A 13,663-nucleotide genomic window follows, 5' to 3' on the forward strand; every position below is an offset into this window, starting at 1 on the left:
CAGGACCTTCTTCCTCCTGGCCTCAGCTGGTGTTTGTGTGGGGCAGTTTCCTCTGGTAGGAATGGCAGGAATGGCCAGTGATTTTGTCCTTGGCTCCGGTTTTCCTTTCCTTTCCAACGTGTAACAGGTTCTCACTGGTGCAAAGGGCTGGGTGTCGGTTAATGCGATTTATTGGGTTTGGGTTTGTTTTTTTCTTTTTATCTTCCCTGTGAGTCATATTGTGTTGGGGGAGGGGTGCACTGAGGGAGCTCAACCAATCTCATTGTACATCTGTTGTGCACTGACGATAAAGAATTATTATTATCCTTTCTTTCTTTTCTTTTCCTTTCCTTCTCTTCCATTACACTTCTCTCTCTCCCTCCCTCCCTCCATCTTGTTATTGTGCAGGGGGCTGGACTGGAAGATCTCCACTATCACTTCCAACTCCTTTCTTTTCTTTCTTTCTTTCTTTCTTTCTTTCTTTCTTTCTTTCTTTCTTTCTTTCTCTCTCTCTCTCTCTCTCTCCATTCCTTCCTCCTTTTTTCCTTCCTCTTTCTTTCTTTCCTTCTTTCCTTCCTTCCTTCCTTCCTTCCTTCCTTCCTTCCTTCCTTCTTTCTTTCTTTCTTTCTTTCTTTCTTTCTTTCTTTCTTTCTTTCTTTCTTTCTTTCACTTCCAAGGCTCTTTGCTCCCTTCCTGAGCATCCGTGGCCTTATTGAAAACATAGCAATTAATTCATTTTTTTCCTTCTCCTGATTCCCCCAAAGGACCATGTGACAATATCCATTGGCATTTGGGTGTACGTGTGCAAATCCTGGCTGAATTCACCCACCTGAGTTTGTTTGTTTTTTTAATCCTGGAAAAGGATGAATTGTTTTCCTTCTCAGAAGCTGGAGAAGGGGAGAGCATGGTTCCCATTATAACCTCAGCAATGAGCATAACATGTTGTTCAGATGCTCGGTGGCGGAAGCTGCAGAATTAAGTAACCAATTAATTAAAGTGACCGCAAAAGTCTTGGTCATCGACTCGTTCTTTGCTCAGGTCACGGGACGACTCAGGAGTCAACAACTCTTGTGTTGCAAGAGAGGCACACGCGGCTCCCACAGATTTCAAGTTAGAATAGAATGGAATAGAATAAACAGAGTTGGAAGGGACCTTAGAGGTCTTCTAGTCCAACCTCCTGCCCAAGCAGGAGACACTACACCATTTCTGACAGTTGGCAGTCCAATCTCTTCTTGAAAGCTTCGAGTGTTGGAGTCTTCACAACTTCTGGAGGCAAGTTGTTCCACCGATTGGATGTTCTCACTGCCAGGGAATTTCTCCTTAGTTCTAGGTTGCTTCTTTCCTTGATTAGTTTCCACCCATTGCTTCTTGTTCTACCCTCAGGTGCTTTGGAGAACTGCTTGACTCTCTAAGTCTGTTTTGCACCCACACAGTCAGGCAGGAAGGGACCCCACTTTCCCCGGGGTGCATCAAACTCCCTGCTCATCTGATACTTTTTTAAAAATGTTGTCTTAATGGTTGAAAACTGCATTATTCCTCCTGGAAAAGGAAGGACATGGTATCTCAACTATCAGAATTATAGACCTGAATAGCAGAATAGCCGAGTTGGAAGGGACCTTGGAGGTCTCCTAGTCCAACCCGCTGCTCAGCCAGGAAACCCTATTCCACTTCAGACAAATGGTTGTCCAATCTCTTCTTAAAAACCTGCAGTGATGAGAACCCACGACTTCTGATAAGGCAAGATGTTCCACTGATTAAAATTAAATCAGTGGAAATTTAGGAAATTCCTCCTAAGTTCTCCTTGGTTAGTTTCCATCTGTTGCTTCTTGTCCTTTGTTCAGACGCTTTGGGAAATAGCTTGCCCTCGTCCTCTTTGGGGCAACCCCTGAGATATTGGAAGACTGCTATCATGTCTCCCCTGGTCCTTCTTTTCATTAAACTCGACATCCCCAGTTCCTGCAACCGTTCTTCATATGTTTTAGCCTCCAGTCCCCTAATCCTCTTGGTTGCTCTTCTCTGCACTCTTTCCAGAGTCTCCACATCTTTTTCATCTCTGTGGCTATTATTCCCAGCCATGTTTCTTAATCCCAGCAACTTCAAGATGGGTGGACTTCAACTCCCAGAATTCAACCCCCCCCCCTCCTCCATGCTGTTGACAGGAGGTTTCTGGGAGTCAACGTCCACCTGTCTTAAAGTTCTTGAGATTGAAAAACTCTGATTTACTGCAACGTTCCCCATCTCAGATAGGGCAGCTGTTTTGGGGACTCAGCCCTCCCAAATTCCAAGTTTAGAAGGCTGCTTCATGCCAGGCCTTGGCACAGTTCGACCCATCCCATCCTCAGCACCCTTACTTGCAGTGTGGTGACTTCACCCCTTGGCACTAGGATCAACAGGGGTGGGGTGAGAGTTTGGGGGAAGCCCCCCAGGGAGTTTTGTCTTGTGCAATGTGTCCTAAATCTAAATGGATTTGGTCTCCCTCTTCTCCAATTCCTTACTGGGTCAATCAAACATCTCCCCAAAATTAGTTCCCCGACCACTTCATTTTTTCTGAGCTCCTGCATGGATTGGCAATCCAATTCTCTTCAGCCAGGAAGGGGGCGAGGAAGGGCACGGAATAAGCCTCCTTTCCTTCCGTCTTTCCTGCTAAGGGCTTGGCAGGGCAACCACAGAGGGTCCCTGGAGCACTTCAGCTGCAGAGTGTCTTCTTCATGGGCACAGCAAGCGTGTCGTAGCAAGAACTGCCAGAGGAGGAAACATTGCCCATGCCAAGGCGTGCCCCACCTTGTACATTCCAGGACATGCAGGAGGCCAGGTTCTCCTCCTCTTCCTCCTCCTCCTCCTCCTCCTCCTCCTCCTCCTCCTCCTCCTCCTCCTCCTCCTCCTCCTCCTCCTCCTCTCCACACACCCCTCTCCCTTCTAGCACTGATGATGTTACCTAGTTGGGTGATGAAATGTCTGCAAGAAAACAACTGAGCTCAGAGAGCAGCAAGGACCCCACAGTCGTCCTCCTCCTCCTCTTCTATCTTCTCTTCATCCTTCTCCTTCGATCCTAGGTAGAGGCAGGTGTAGGGTCTTCTACTTGGGCAGGGGGTTGGACTAGATGACCTGCAAGGTCCCTTCCAACTGTTAATCTGTTTCTTTATCTCTCCTTTTCCCTCTCTTCTTTTTCTCTACCACCATCACCAGTACATCTTCTCCCCCTCTTCACCACTATTGCTACATTCACTTCCTCTTGTTCTTCATCTCCTCTTTCTTCATCTCCACCTCCACCTCGTCCTCTTCTATCACCATTGCTTCTTCTCTTTCTTACTCTTCTCCCCTCCTCTTCCTCCTCCATCACCACTACCATTGCTGCCTCCTCCTCCTCCTCTTCTCCTCCTCCTCCTCCTCCTCCTCTTTCTTCATTTCCGCCTTCCCTAACGTTTCCTCTTCTACCACCACCAACAACAACCTTTCTCCTTCATATCCTTCTCTTCCTCCTTCTCTTCTTCCTTCCAACACCACTTCTTCTCTTTCTCCTCCTTCACCACCAATCCTACTTCCACCCCTCCTCTCCTTCTCCTCTTTTTGGACTCTGTCCATCTTCAAACTGCTACCGTTGGGAAACGCTTCTAGATGAAGGCCTGGGATAGATCCAAAGATGCTTTGATTAATTTAGCAGATAAAGAATTTGCCTTCCACGCAGCCCAATTCCTGAGCAATTCCCTGGGGAGCTTTGAAAACTTTATACAAGATTTTGGTGTCTCTTATTTGAAGGAAGTTGCTGGGACAGCTTTTCATGTGGGCTTTTGGAAGTCCTTCAAAGATACAGACCACGTTCCACTATGAAAACAGATGCTGGAGGATTGTGGCCAATTAAATCTTGGGATGGTTGACTAGAAACATTTTGAGTAAATACATTTTACTAGTTAACAGAATAACAGAGTTGGAAAGGACCTTGGCGGTCTTCTAGTCTAACCCCCTGCACAAGCAGGAGATCCCATAACATTTCAGACCAATGGCTGTCCAGTCTCTTCTGAAAAGCCTCCAGTGATGAAGCTCCCACAACTTCTGGAGGCAAGTCGTTCCACTGGTTAATTGTCCTCACTGTCAAGAAATTTGTCCTTAGTTCCAGGTTGCTTCTCTCCTTGCTTAATTTCCATCTGTTGCTTCTCATCTTGCCTTCTGGTTCCTTGGAGAATAGTTTGACTCCCTCTTCTTTGGGGCAGCCCCTGAGATATTGGAAGACTGCTATCATGTCTCCCCTAGTCCTTCTTTCTATTGAACTAGACATACCCAGTCCTGCAACCGTTCTTCATACGTTTTAGCCTCCGATCCCCTAATCCTCTTTGTTGCTCTTCTCTGCACTCTTTCTAGAGTCTCCACATCTTTTCTACATTGTGGTGACCAAAACTGAATGTAAATATTCCAAGTGTGGCCTTACCAAGGTCTTATAAAGTGGTATTAACACTTCATGTGATCTTGATTCTCTCCCTCTGTCTATGCAGAAACCTGAGCCTCTTTGTCTATGTAGATTCTCCGTCCTCCAGGTCACGGTTGTCCCAAAGATGCTTTTTTCAAGAGGCAACTGGACTTTCTAGTTTTTCTTTGAAGACGTTTCGCTTCTCCTCCAAGGAGCTTCTTCAGCTCTGACTGGATGGTGGGGAATGGAAGGATTTCTACTCCTTGCAGACAGCTGGTCATTGGCATCCTTTAGAGTGTCATTGAGGCCACTTGGCATTTTACCTGTGTCCTCAGGGTCACCTGAGTGGTGCAAATGGTTCCTGTAGTCTGCCATTTTCCCCCCTCTGGAAATCCACCATTCAAAGGCTCTTCATCCCAAATTGTACAACTAAAAGGAGGACACTGTGTCCCTAAGGTCACAGAGAAACCTCCAAGTGGCCTCAAGGACCCTCTCAAAGGATGCAAATGACCAGCTGTCTGCAAGGAGTATCAATCCTTCCCTTCCCCACCCTCCAGTGAAGAAGCTTCTTGGATGAGAAGTGAAACGTCTTCGAAAGGAAAAACCAAAAAGTCCAGTTGCCTCTTGGGGAAAAAAGCCCCTTTGGGACCTGAGCCTCTTTCTTTGCCTTGAGCCATGAGGCAACCGGTGTGTGTGTGGGGGGGACCCTCTCTGTCCCTTTTGACTTGGATGTTCTTCCTTTCTTTGAATGGCCGAAGTTCCTTCTCTTTGCCTGTCTCTGTTCTCTCCTTGGAGGTCAAGTCCTTCCTGGATTCCTTTGTGGCATTTGGGGCTGTTTGATGATGCTTTTTTTTAAAAAAGGAATGTGAGTGTTTAAGTACCTCCCACCCCCCTCTTTCCTTCCTCTTCCTCCCGCAGCTGAATGAGTTGGAGAAGGCAGCCAACGCGGCCCACACCTTCTTTGTGGCCAACCCAGAACACCTGGAGATGCAGCAGGACCTGGAGAATTACAAGAGCCTCCCAGGGAAGGTGGAGGGGGTGGACCTGGAGGCTCAGCCACACATGGTAAGGGGGCGGGTTTGTGAGGGAGAGGGAGAGGGAGGGAGGGAGGAAAAGAAAGAAATAGAGAAGAAAAAAGAAAGGAAGGAAGGAAGTGAGAAAAGAAGAAAGAGAGAGAGAGAGAGAGAAAAGGGGAGGAAGAAATAAATAAAGAAGGAAGGAAATAACAAAAGAGAAAGAAAAGGGAAGGAAGGAAGGAAGCTGCAGTCAGAGAGGGAAGAATGATCCTCGCACTTATGACCATTGCAGTAGATCACATGAATTTCAGCTGCCATCTCGTACTTATGACTGTCACAGTGATCGCCATTACTGACCTTCCCAGCCAACTTCTGACAAACAAAGTCAATCGGGGGAAGCCGGATTCGCTTAATGACGGCATGTGTCAATTAACAAATGCAGCAATTCGCTTAACAACCGTGGCAAAGAAGATGATAATATTGGATGCGACTCACTCAACAACCTCCTGGTTTTGCAGTGGAAATTCTGGTCCCTACTGTGGTTGTCAGTCAAGGACCTACTATACGACTACGACGTTCCCCCCCCCCCCCGTCTGCGCAGAGTCCTAGAGTCTCCATGTTGGAAGGGCTCCTTGAGGTCATGAAGCCCAGCCCCTACTCAGTGAAGGTAGTTGGGCAGGTGTTTCCTCCTCAGCCTTGGCTTCAGGGGTCTTCTTGTCTCTTCCAGGAGAATTATCTGTCCGGAATCCGGCATTACGACCGAGAGGAATACGATGCGGCCATTGGCCTCCTGGAACGGGCCCTGAAGGACTACGAGGCAGCTGACTCCGAGTGCCGGATCTTGTGCGAAGGTCCTCAGAGGTTTGAGGACTACGAATACCTGGATTACAACGCCGTTCTCTATGAGGCCATTGCAGGTGAGCCCACCTGCAGAAGGAGAAGGCGGCCCCCTGGGCTGGCCCAAGGAGGCTGCTCTCCAGTTCCCTTGAGGGTCTGGGGGTCAAAACATAGGAAGAACGGTTGCAGGAACCGGGTATGTCTAGCTTAAGAGAAAGAAGGACTAGGGGAGACAGGATAGCAGTCTTCCAGTATCTCAGGGGTTGCCACAAAGAAGAGGGAGTCAAGCTATTCTCCAAGGCACCTGTGGACAGAACAAGAAGCAATGGGTGGAAACTAATCAAGGAGAGAAGCAACTTAGAACTGAGGAGAAATTTCCTGACAGTTAGAACAATTAATCAGTGGAACAGAAGTTGCCTCCAGAAGTTGTGAATGCCCCAACACTGGAAGTCTTTAAGAAGATGTTGGATAGCCATTTGTCTGAAACGGTATAGGGTCTCCTGCCTAAGCAGGGGGTGGGACTCGAACAGGGGTATCAAACTCGTGTCGTCACAGCCTTGTCATGTGACATATCAGGACTTCCCCCCCCCCCTTTGCTAAACTGGGCGGGGGCTCCATGTGATGCATCCAGCCATGAGTTTGATACCCTGGACTAGAAGATGTCTAAGGTCCCTTCCAACTCTTTGATTTTGTTTCTCCTGTTTAAAGGTAGTCCTGGACTTACAACAGTCCCATTTAGTGACCGAAGTTACAACAGCGCTCAAAAAAGTGACTTTTGACCATTTTTCAGACTTATGACCATGGCCGCATCGGCGCATCCCCAAGGTCAGGTGGTTTACATTCAGGTGTTTGGCAACTGACTCAAATTTATGACGGTTGCAGCCTCCCAGGGTCACCTGAGCCCTTTTGCGACATTCTGACAAGCAAACTCAATGGAGAAGCCAGATTCCCTTAACAGCCGTGTGACTAACTTAACGACTGCAGTGATTCACTTTACAACATTGGCAAGAAAGGTCGTAAAACGGGGCAAAACTCACTTAACCGCTGTCTCGCTTAGCCACTGGAATTTTGGGCTCAATTGTGGACTACCTTGACTTACTTTCTCAGCCTTGGCCGGTGGCCTCTATTGACGACGGTTGCCATATCTTTGGGGGGGGGTTGTCACGTGATCTCCCTATGCAAACTTCCCCCCCCCGTTTCCAACCAGCGAAGTCAATGGGGAAAGCAGGATTCGCACTGCATGAGTAATCACTTCATCACCCCGATAGAAAGGGGTGTGAAGCTGGGTGTGATTCACTGAACAATCATTTTTGCTTACAACGGAAATTGCAGTCCCAATTTGGTCATAAATCAACGACCCTCAGACCCCTGGGCTCTCTGACTCCCAAGTGGGCAGGCGAGCATGTCTCATCCCTTGCGCCACCAGGCAGAGACAATTCCCTGGGGGCTGCGGGTTCCTAGTGCCTGGCAGTTGTGTAATACGTCGAAACGCAGCATTCGGCCCAAGAGAATGTCCTGGCAAAGGTTCCCCGGAGGAGGAAACAGCCTCGGACCCTCCCTGCAGATGCCAGGAGGAGCCTCCTTTCCAAAGCTGCCCCTGGGAGTTTCCTAAACGGCTGTTCTGATGTGGGCTTGTGGTTTCCCATGTAAGGAGGTCTCACACCTGGAAGGCCACCCTTGGAATTCGGCATCCAGTTTTGGTCACCGTGATAGAAAGAAAAGAAAATGAACAGACTAACAGATGGGAAGGAACCTTGGAGGTCATCTAGTCCAACCCCCACCCAAGCAGGAGACCCTATACCACTTCTGACAGATAGCGGTCCAGTCTCTTCTTGAAAGCTTCCAGGGATGAAGCTCCCACAACTTCTGTTCCATTGAATAGAGAATAAGAGTTGGAAGGGACCTTGGAGATCATCTAGTCCAACCCCCCTCCCCCCCAACAAAGCAGGAGACCCTACACCCATGATGGCGAACCTATGGCATGTGTGCCACAGGTGGCACGCAGAGCCATTTGTCATCACGAGTCATTGCCCTGTCAGCTGGCCAATGTGCGCACTGGCCAGCTGACTTCGGCCTTCTTTTGAGGCCATTTTTCGCCCTCCGAAGGAGCGAAAAACTGCCAGGGAAGCCTCCTGAAGGCCCCCGAAGGCTCCGGGGGGCTAAAACCAGCCCTTCAAGCAAACCGGAAGTCTGTTCCCGAAGTGCCGGTTTGCCCTTAGGGCCGTTTTTTCACGCTCAGGGGGGGCCTTCGAAGGGCCTCTGGGGGTGGGGGGGAGGCTGTTTTCGCCCTCCCCATGCGCCTATAAAGCCCCCGGGGCCTGGGGAGAGGGAAAAAAGCACGCCAAAAAGGGGGAAGTGCATTGGGGCCATGCACATAGCATTATGGGTGTGGCATGCCCACGTACACACACCCCGCGCTCCCCCCCCTTTTGGCACGCGAGCCACAAAAGGTTCCCCATCACTGCCATAAGGTCTCCTGCTTGAGCAGCGGGTTAGACTAGAAGACCTCCAAGGTCCCTTCCAGCTGCATAATTCTGTATGGGGTCCTATGAAACTCCGTTGCCTTAAAAGAAATGAATTGTTGCTTTTTCTGCTGCAAAACTTGTGTTTCCTCCCTTCCTGCTTCCTTGCAGATCACTGCATGCAAGTCCTGCTGTGTCAACACGAGTGTGTGCGACAACTCGCCACCCGGCCTGGGAGACTCTCACCCATCGACAACTTTCTGCCCTTGCATTACGACTTCTTGCAGTTTGCCTACTTCGGAGGTGGGTCTAGCAGCTCTTCTGAACTCCTCGGCTGCACAAGATCCGAGTTGTGTTATCACCCAAAAGCTAAACCATGCCCAGGCCTACAAACACAAGAATAGTCCTTCTGGGTCAGGCCAAGCCCACTATAGTCCAGTGTCCAAGAATGGACACATTTATTCCTTGGCAAGTGGGATTTGGAAGTAGGTGCCCCCCCCCCATTTGGAAGTAATATGGAGTCTTTAGGACCAGGAGACCTCAAAAGACCTTTCATCCATGAATTAAGCCACTCTCTTTTTTAAAAAAATCAGACCATTAAGTGGCCCTGATGCATCTTCTGGAGATGTTATCTTATTCCTTGACAAGAGGGATTTGGAAGCAGGGGACCTCCAACCTGGAGGTAATATGGAGTCTTTAGGACCAGGAGACCTCAAAAGACCTTTTATCCATCAATTAATCCACTCTTTTTTTGAAGCAAAACCATTAAGTGGCCCTGATGCATCTTCTGGAGATGTTATCATATTCCTTGACAAGAGGGATTTGGAAGCAGGGGACCTCCAACTTGAAAGTAGTCTGGAGTCTTTAGGACCAGGAGAATTCAAAAGACCTTTCATCCTTCAATTTACCCCTTTTCTTAAAGGCCAGACCAGTCAGTGCCTGGATGTATCTTGGAAGATGAAGTTAGTAAGAACGTTTTAAAGCAAATCTGGCTTCCCCATTGACTTGACTTGTCATAAAAGGGGGATCACGTGACCCTGGACATTGAAACCGCCATGAGTACATGCCAGTTGCCCAGTGTCTGAATTTTGATCATGTGACCATGGGGATGTTGCAATGGTCGTAAGTGTGAAAACTAATCATGTCACTGTTTTCACTGGGGTTGCAACTTTGAACAGTCACTAAACAAACGGTTGTAAATAGAGAACTTCCTGTATGAGGTTCAAGGAAACAGTGAATGCCCTGGGTTCAATATCCCAGAGTCAGACGGTCTCACTTACTGTCCCACAAAGCTGCCTTTTCGGCGTGTCTGCCGGAAACAGTTGGTTTTCCAAAACAGCTGTTCGGCTTTGTAATTCTGGCTGTTGCAGGAACTGGGTTCTTTGCAAGGGGAAATATCCTTGGGGCTGCAGATCACAACATCCAAATCACTCAAGGTTGTGTTGCTAATCAAACAAGCCCTTTGTCCTGCTTGCCAAGGCTGGGGGGGGGCAGGAGGGGGGGGGGGAAAGGGTAGCCCAAAAACCAGCTGGGGGGAAAAAATCACTGCCCTTTTGTGGGGTGAGAAGGCTGTCTGTCAATGCTGAGAAAGGGAGGGAGGGAGGGAAGGAAGGAAGAAAAGAAAAATATAAAATAAAGAAGGGAGAGAGGGAGGGAAGGAGGAAAAAATAAAAGAAGCAAGGAAGGAAATGAAAGAAGGAAGAGAGGGAGGGAAGGAAGCAATAAAGGAAGAAAAATATAAAAGAAAGAATGAAGGAAAATATATAAAGGGGGGGAAGGAGGAAAAATATAAAAGGAAGGAAGGAAATGAAAGAAGGGAGGGAGGAAGGAAGGTAAATATAAATGAAAGATGGAAGGAAGGAAGGAAATGAAAGAAGGAAGGGATGGAGGAAGGAAGGAAAAATATAAAAAAGAAGAAGGGAAGGAAGGAAAAATATAAAAAAGAAGAAGGGAAGGAAGGAAAAATATAAAAAAGAAGAAGGGAGGAAAGAAATCACATGCATATTTTAAATAAACAGCTGTACAATCATTGGACTCCCTTCTGCACTGGAGAAATGGAAGAGAAGACCGGGTGTATCTCTACTCCTCTTCCTCCACCTGAAACCCCTTCTGACCTCTGGACTTGAATTCTGGAAAAAATGCTCCCTGTAGGTTAGTCCTTGACTGAACCCTCTTCATTCAGCGACCGTTTGAAGTTACGACGGCACTGAGAAAAGTGACGGGTGACCATTTTCCCTCACGAATGACCGTGGTAGCATCCACACAGTCACACCATCAGGTTTCGGGGTACTTAGCCAGTGGCTTGCATTTATGACGGTTGCAGGAGTTACGTCATTCCCTTTTTGCGACCTTCTGACAAGCAGAATCAAAGGGGGAGCCGGATTCACTTAACAACCGTGGCAAGGAAGGTCATACAATGGAGCAACTTTTCTCAACTGCCTCACTTAGCAACAGGAATGTTGGGCTCAGTTCTGTTTGCAAATTGAGGACCAACGAACCGTATCGGAGACGTGGTTGCAGCTGGGAGCAGCTGGAAGGGAACAGATATATTGAGAGAACCTCTGGCTGGAACTGAGCATGCTCAGAAACTACGGGGTGGGTGGGGGCGCTTCATAAGTTGGGGTACATTGCCAGCCCCCATCCTTTTTGGCCACCTGTGCCTGTCTTCTCCAGGCTGTGCTCAAGGAAACCTCTCGTAGCCATTTAAATAGGAGCCAGCCGTGGGCCATTTAGTGCCCCTGATGCATCTTCTGCAGATGTTATCCTGTTCCTTGACAAGAGGGATTTGGAGGCAGGTGACTCCCAACCCCCCAAAAGCCCCCCCAAAAGCCAACCCAGTTCTAGGCTGCATCAACAGAGGGAGAGAATCAAGATCACGTGAAGTGTTAATACCACTTTATAATGCCTTGGTAAGGCCACACTTGGAATACGGCATCCAGTTCTGGTCGCCACGATGTAGAAAAGATGCGGAGACTCTAGAAAGAGTGCAGAGAAGAGCAAGAAAGAGGATTAGGGGACTGGAGGCTAAAACATATGAAGAACGGTTGCAGGAACTGGGTATGTTTAGCTTAAGAGAAAGAAGGACTAGGGGAGACATGATAGCAGTGTTCCAATATCTCAGGGGCTGCCCCAAAAAAGAGGGAGTCAAGCTATTCTCCAAGGCACCTGAGGGTAGAACAAGAAGCAATGGGTGGAAACTAATCAAGGAGAGAAGCAACTTAGAACTGAGGAGAAACTTCCTGACAGTGAGAACAATTAATCAGTGGAACAGCTTGCCTCCAGAAGTTGTGAATGCCCCAACACTGGAAGTCTTTAAGAAGATGTTGGATAGCCATTTGTCTGAAATGGTATAGTAATAATAATAATAATAATAAAATTTATTTCTAAGCCGCACGCTCTCCCGAAGGACTCGGGGCGGCGTACAACAAAACACATAGGAACAATACGAAAAATACACAAACAACTAAACGAATACATATACATAGAGGAGGAAGGAAGATGAGTAAGAACAGTTAAAACACAATTTAAAATCCCCTAATAAAATTCCCAAAGTCGCAGAATTAAAAAACCCGTCAGGAGCAGTGTGAACGAACTATGATTGAGGGTTTCCTGCCTAGGCAGGGGGTTGGACTAGAAGACCTCCAAGGTCCCTTCCAACTCTACTATTCTCTTCTCTTCTCTATTCTATTCTATTCTAATTTTTCATTTGCTTCGGTTGAGATTTGGCCAGCCAGGATGGAGCCAAATTGAAGACAAACCCTGAATGGTGGTTTGTTTTTCCCCCTCCTCCTCCTCACAGTGGGCAATTACGTCCAAGCGTTGGAGTGCACCAGGACGTATCTCCTCTTCCACCCAGACGATGAAGCTGTCCTGGAGAATGAGCATTATTACAAAAGCCTCTTAGAAGGATCTCTTGATGTGGAGGCCGTCAAACCCAGGGAGGTAAGTGGCTTGGACGTGGGAGCAAGGCTGGGACGTAACTCTGAGGATCTCCTTGGCCTTGGTGAGGGACAAGCCATCTTCTGCAGGGCTTAGAGCGAGGCTGCGCTGAAAGAAGAGGATGTTTGCAGTTCAGGGTTGAATTGTCAGGTCCTGGGTGCTCCCTGACCCAAGTGGGGGATATCATCAGGGCTAGATGGGGGGTGGGGGGTGCCAGGAAGAGGAGGAGGCCTGTGGGGTCCTTGGTGGTGTCTGAGCTTGGTGGTTTTCTTGAAGACATTTCATGACCCAACTAGGTAATGCCACCAGTCTAGAGAGGAAGAGGAGGACAGTGGGGTCCCTGGTGCTCTCTGACCCAACTAGGGAACATCATCAGGGCTAGAAGGGGGGGGGGGTGTCAGGAGAAGGAGGGGAAGGAGGAGGGGGGTATTGTGAGGTCTTTGATCCTCTGTGAGCTTGGTAGTTTTCTTGCAGACATTTCATGACCCAACTAGGGAACATCATCAATGCTACAAGGGAGGGGAGGTTGTAAAAGGGAGAAGGAGGAGGAGGAGGAGGGGAGGAGGAGGAAGAGAGGAGGAGGGGAGGAGGAGAGGAGGAGGAGGAGTCCTTGGTGCTCTCTGAGCTTGGTGATCTTCTTACAGATGTTTCATGATCCAACCAGGGAACATCAATGGGGATACTGAGCACTGATGCTGTTATCTAGATGGGTCATGAAACATCTGCAAGAAGACCACCCAGCTCAGAGGACCCCAAGGACCCCACAGATCACGGTGGTGAATACAGGGGGGTCCTCAACTAGGTTCCTCTCTTTTATACTTTTTCCAGGAAGCTGTGACCTTCTTCCGGAGACACCGGCTGGAGGCAGAGCTGCTAGAGGCTGGCTCAGACATCCTGGGCTTCTTGTACACAGAACCGGTGAGACTGCGCTCACGTGAAGCCAAGAATCATAGCTTAGTCCTGGCCAAACCCAGGCTTGCTTGGAGGATGGACGTTTTGTTCAGCCACGAGTGCCGGTGGAGATCAGC

The 13,663-nt window shown here is 48.4% G+C and overlaps 1 protein-coding gene across 3 annotated transcripts in view; it reads left to right on the top strand.

Moving 5' to 3' along the window:
• P3H2 (prolyl 3-hydroxylase 2) overlaps nt 1-13,663 on the top strand; it is a 61,412-nt gene that overhangs the window by 32,847 nt on the left and 14,902 nt on the right. For 2 of the 3 annotated variants that reach the window (XM_081955542.1, XM_081955543.1), the window contains exons 2-6: nt 5,300-5,446; nt 6,125-6,314; nt 8,868-8,999; nt 12,496-12,638; nt 13,464-13,553. In XM_081955542.1, the coding sequence (XP_081811668.1) occupies nt 5,300-5,446; nt 6,125-6,314; nt 8,868-8,999; nt 12,496-12,638; nt 13,464-13,553 (702 nt within the window). The remainder of the gene's footprint in view (nt 1-5,299; nt 5,447-6,124; nt 6,315-8,867; nt 9,000-12,495; nt 12,639-13,463; nt 13,554-13,663) is intronic. The other variant, XM_081955544.1, reaches the window with a different exon arrangement.

Source organism: Natrix helvetica (genome assembly GCF_964273705.1).
Source record: "Natrix helvetica genome assembly, chromosome: 5".
NCBI classification, from domain to species: domain Eukaryota; kingdom Metazoa; phylum Chordata; class Lepidosauria; order Squamata; family Natricidae; genus Natrix; species Natrix helvetica.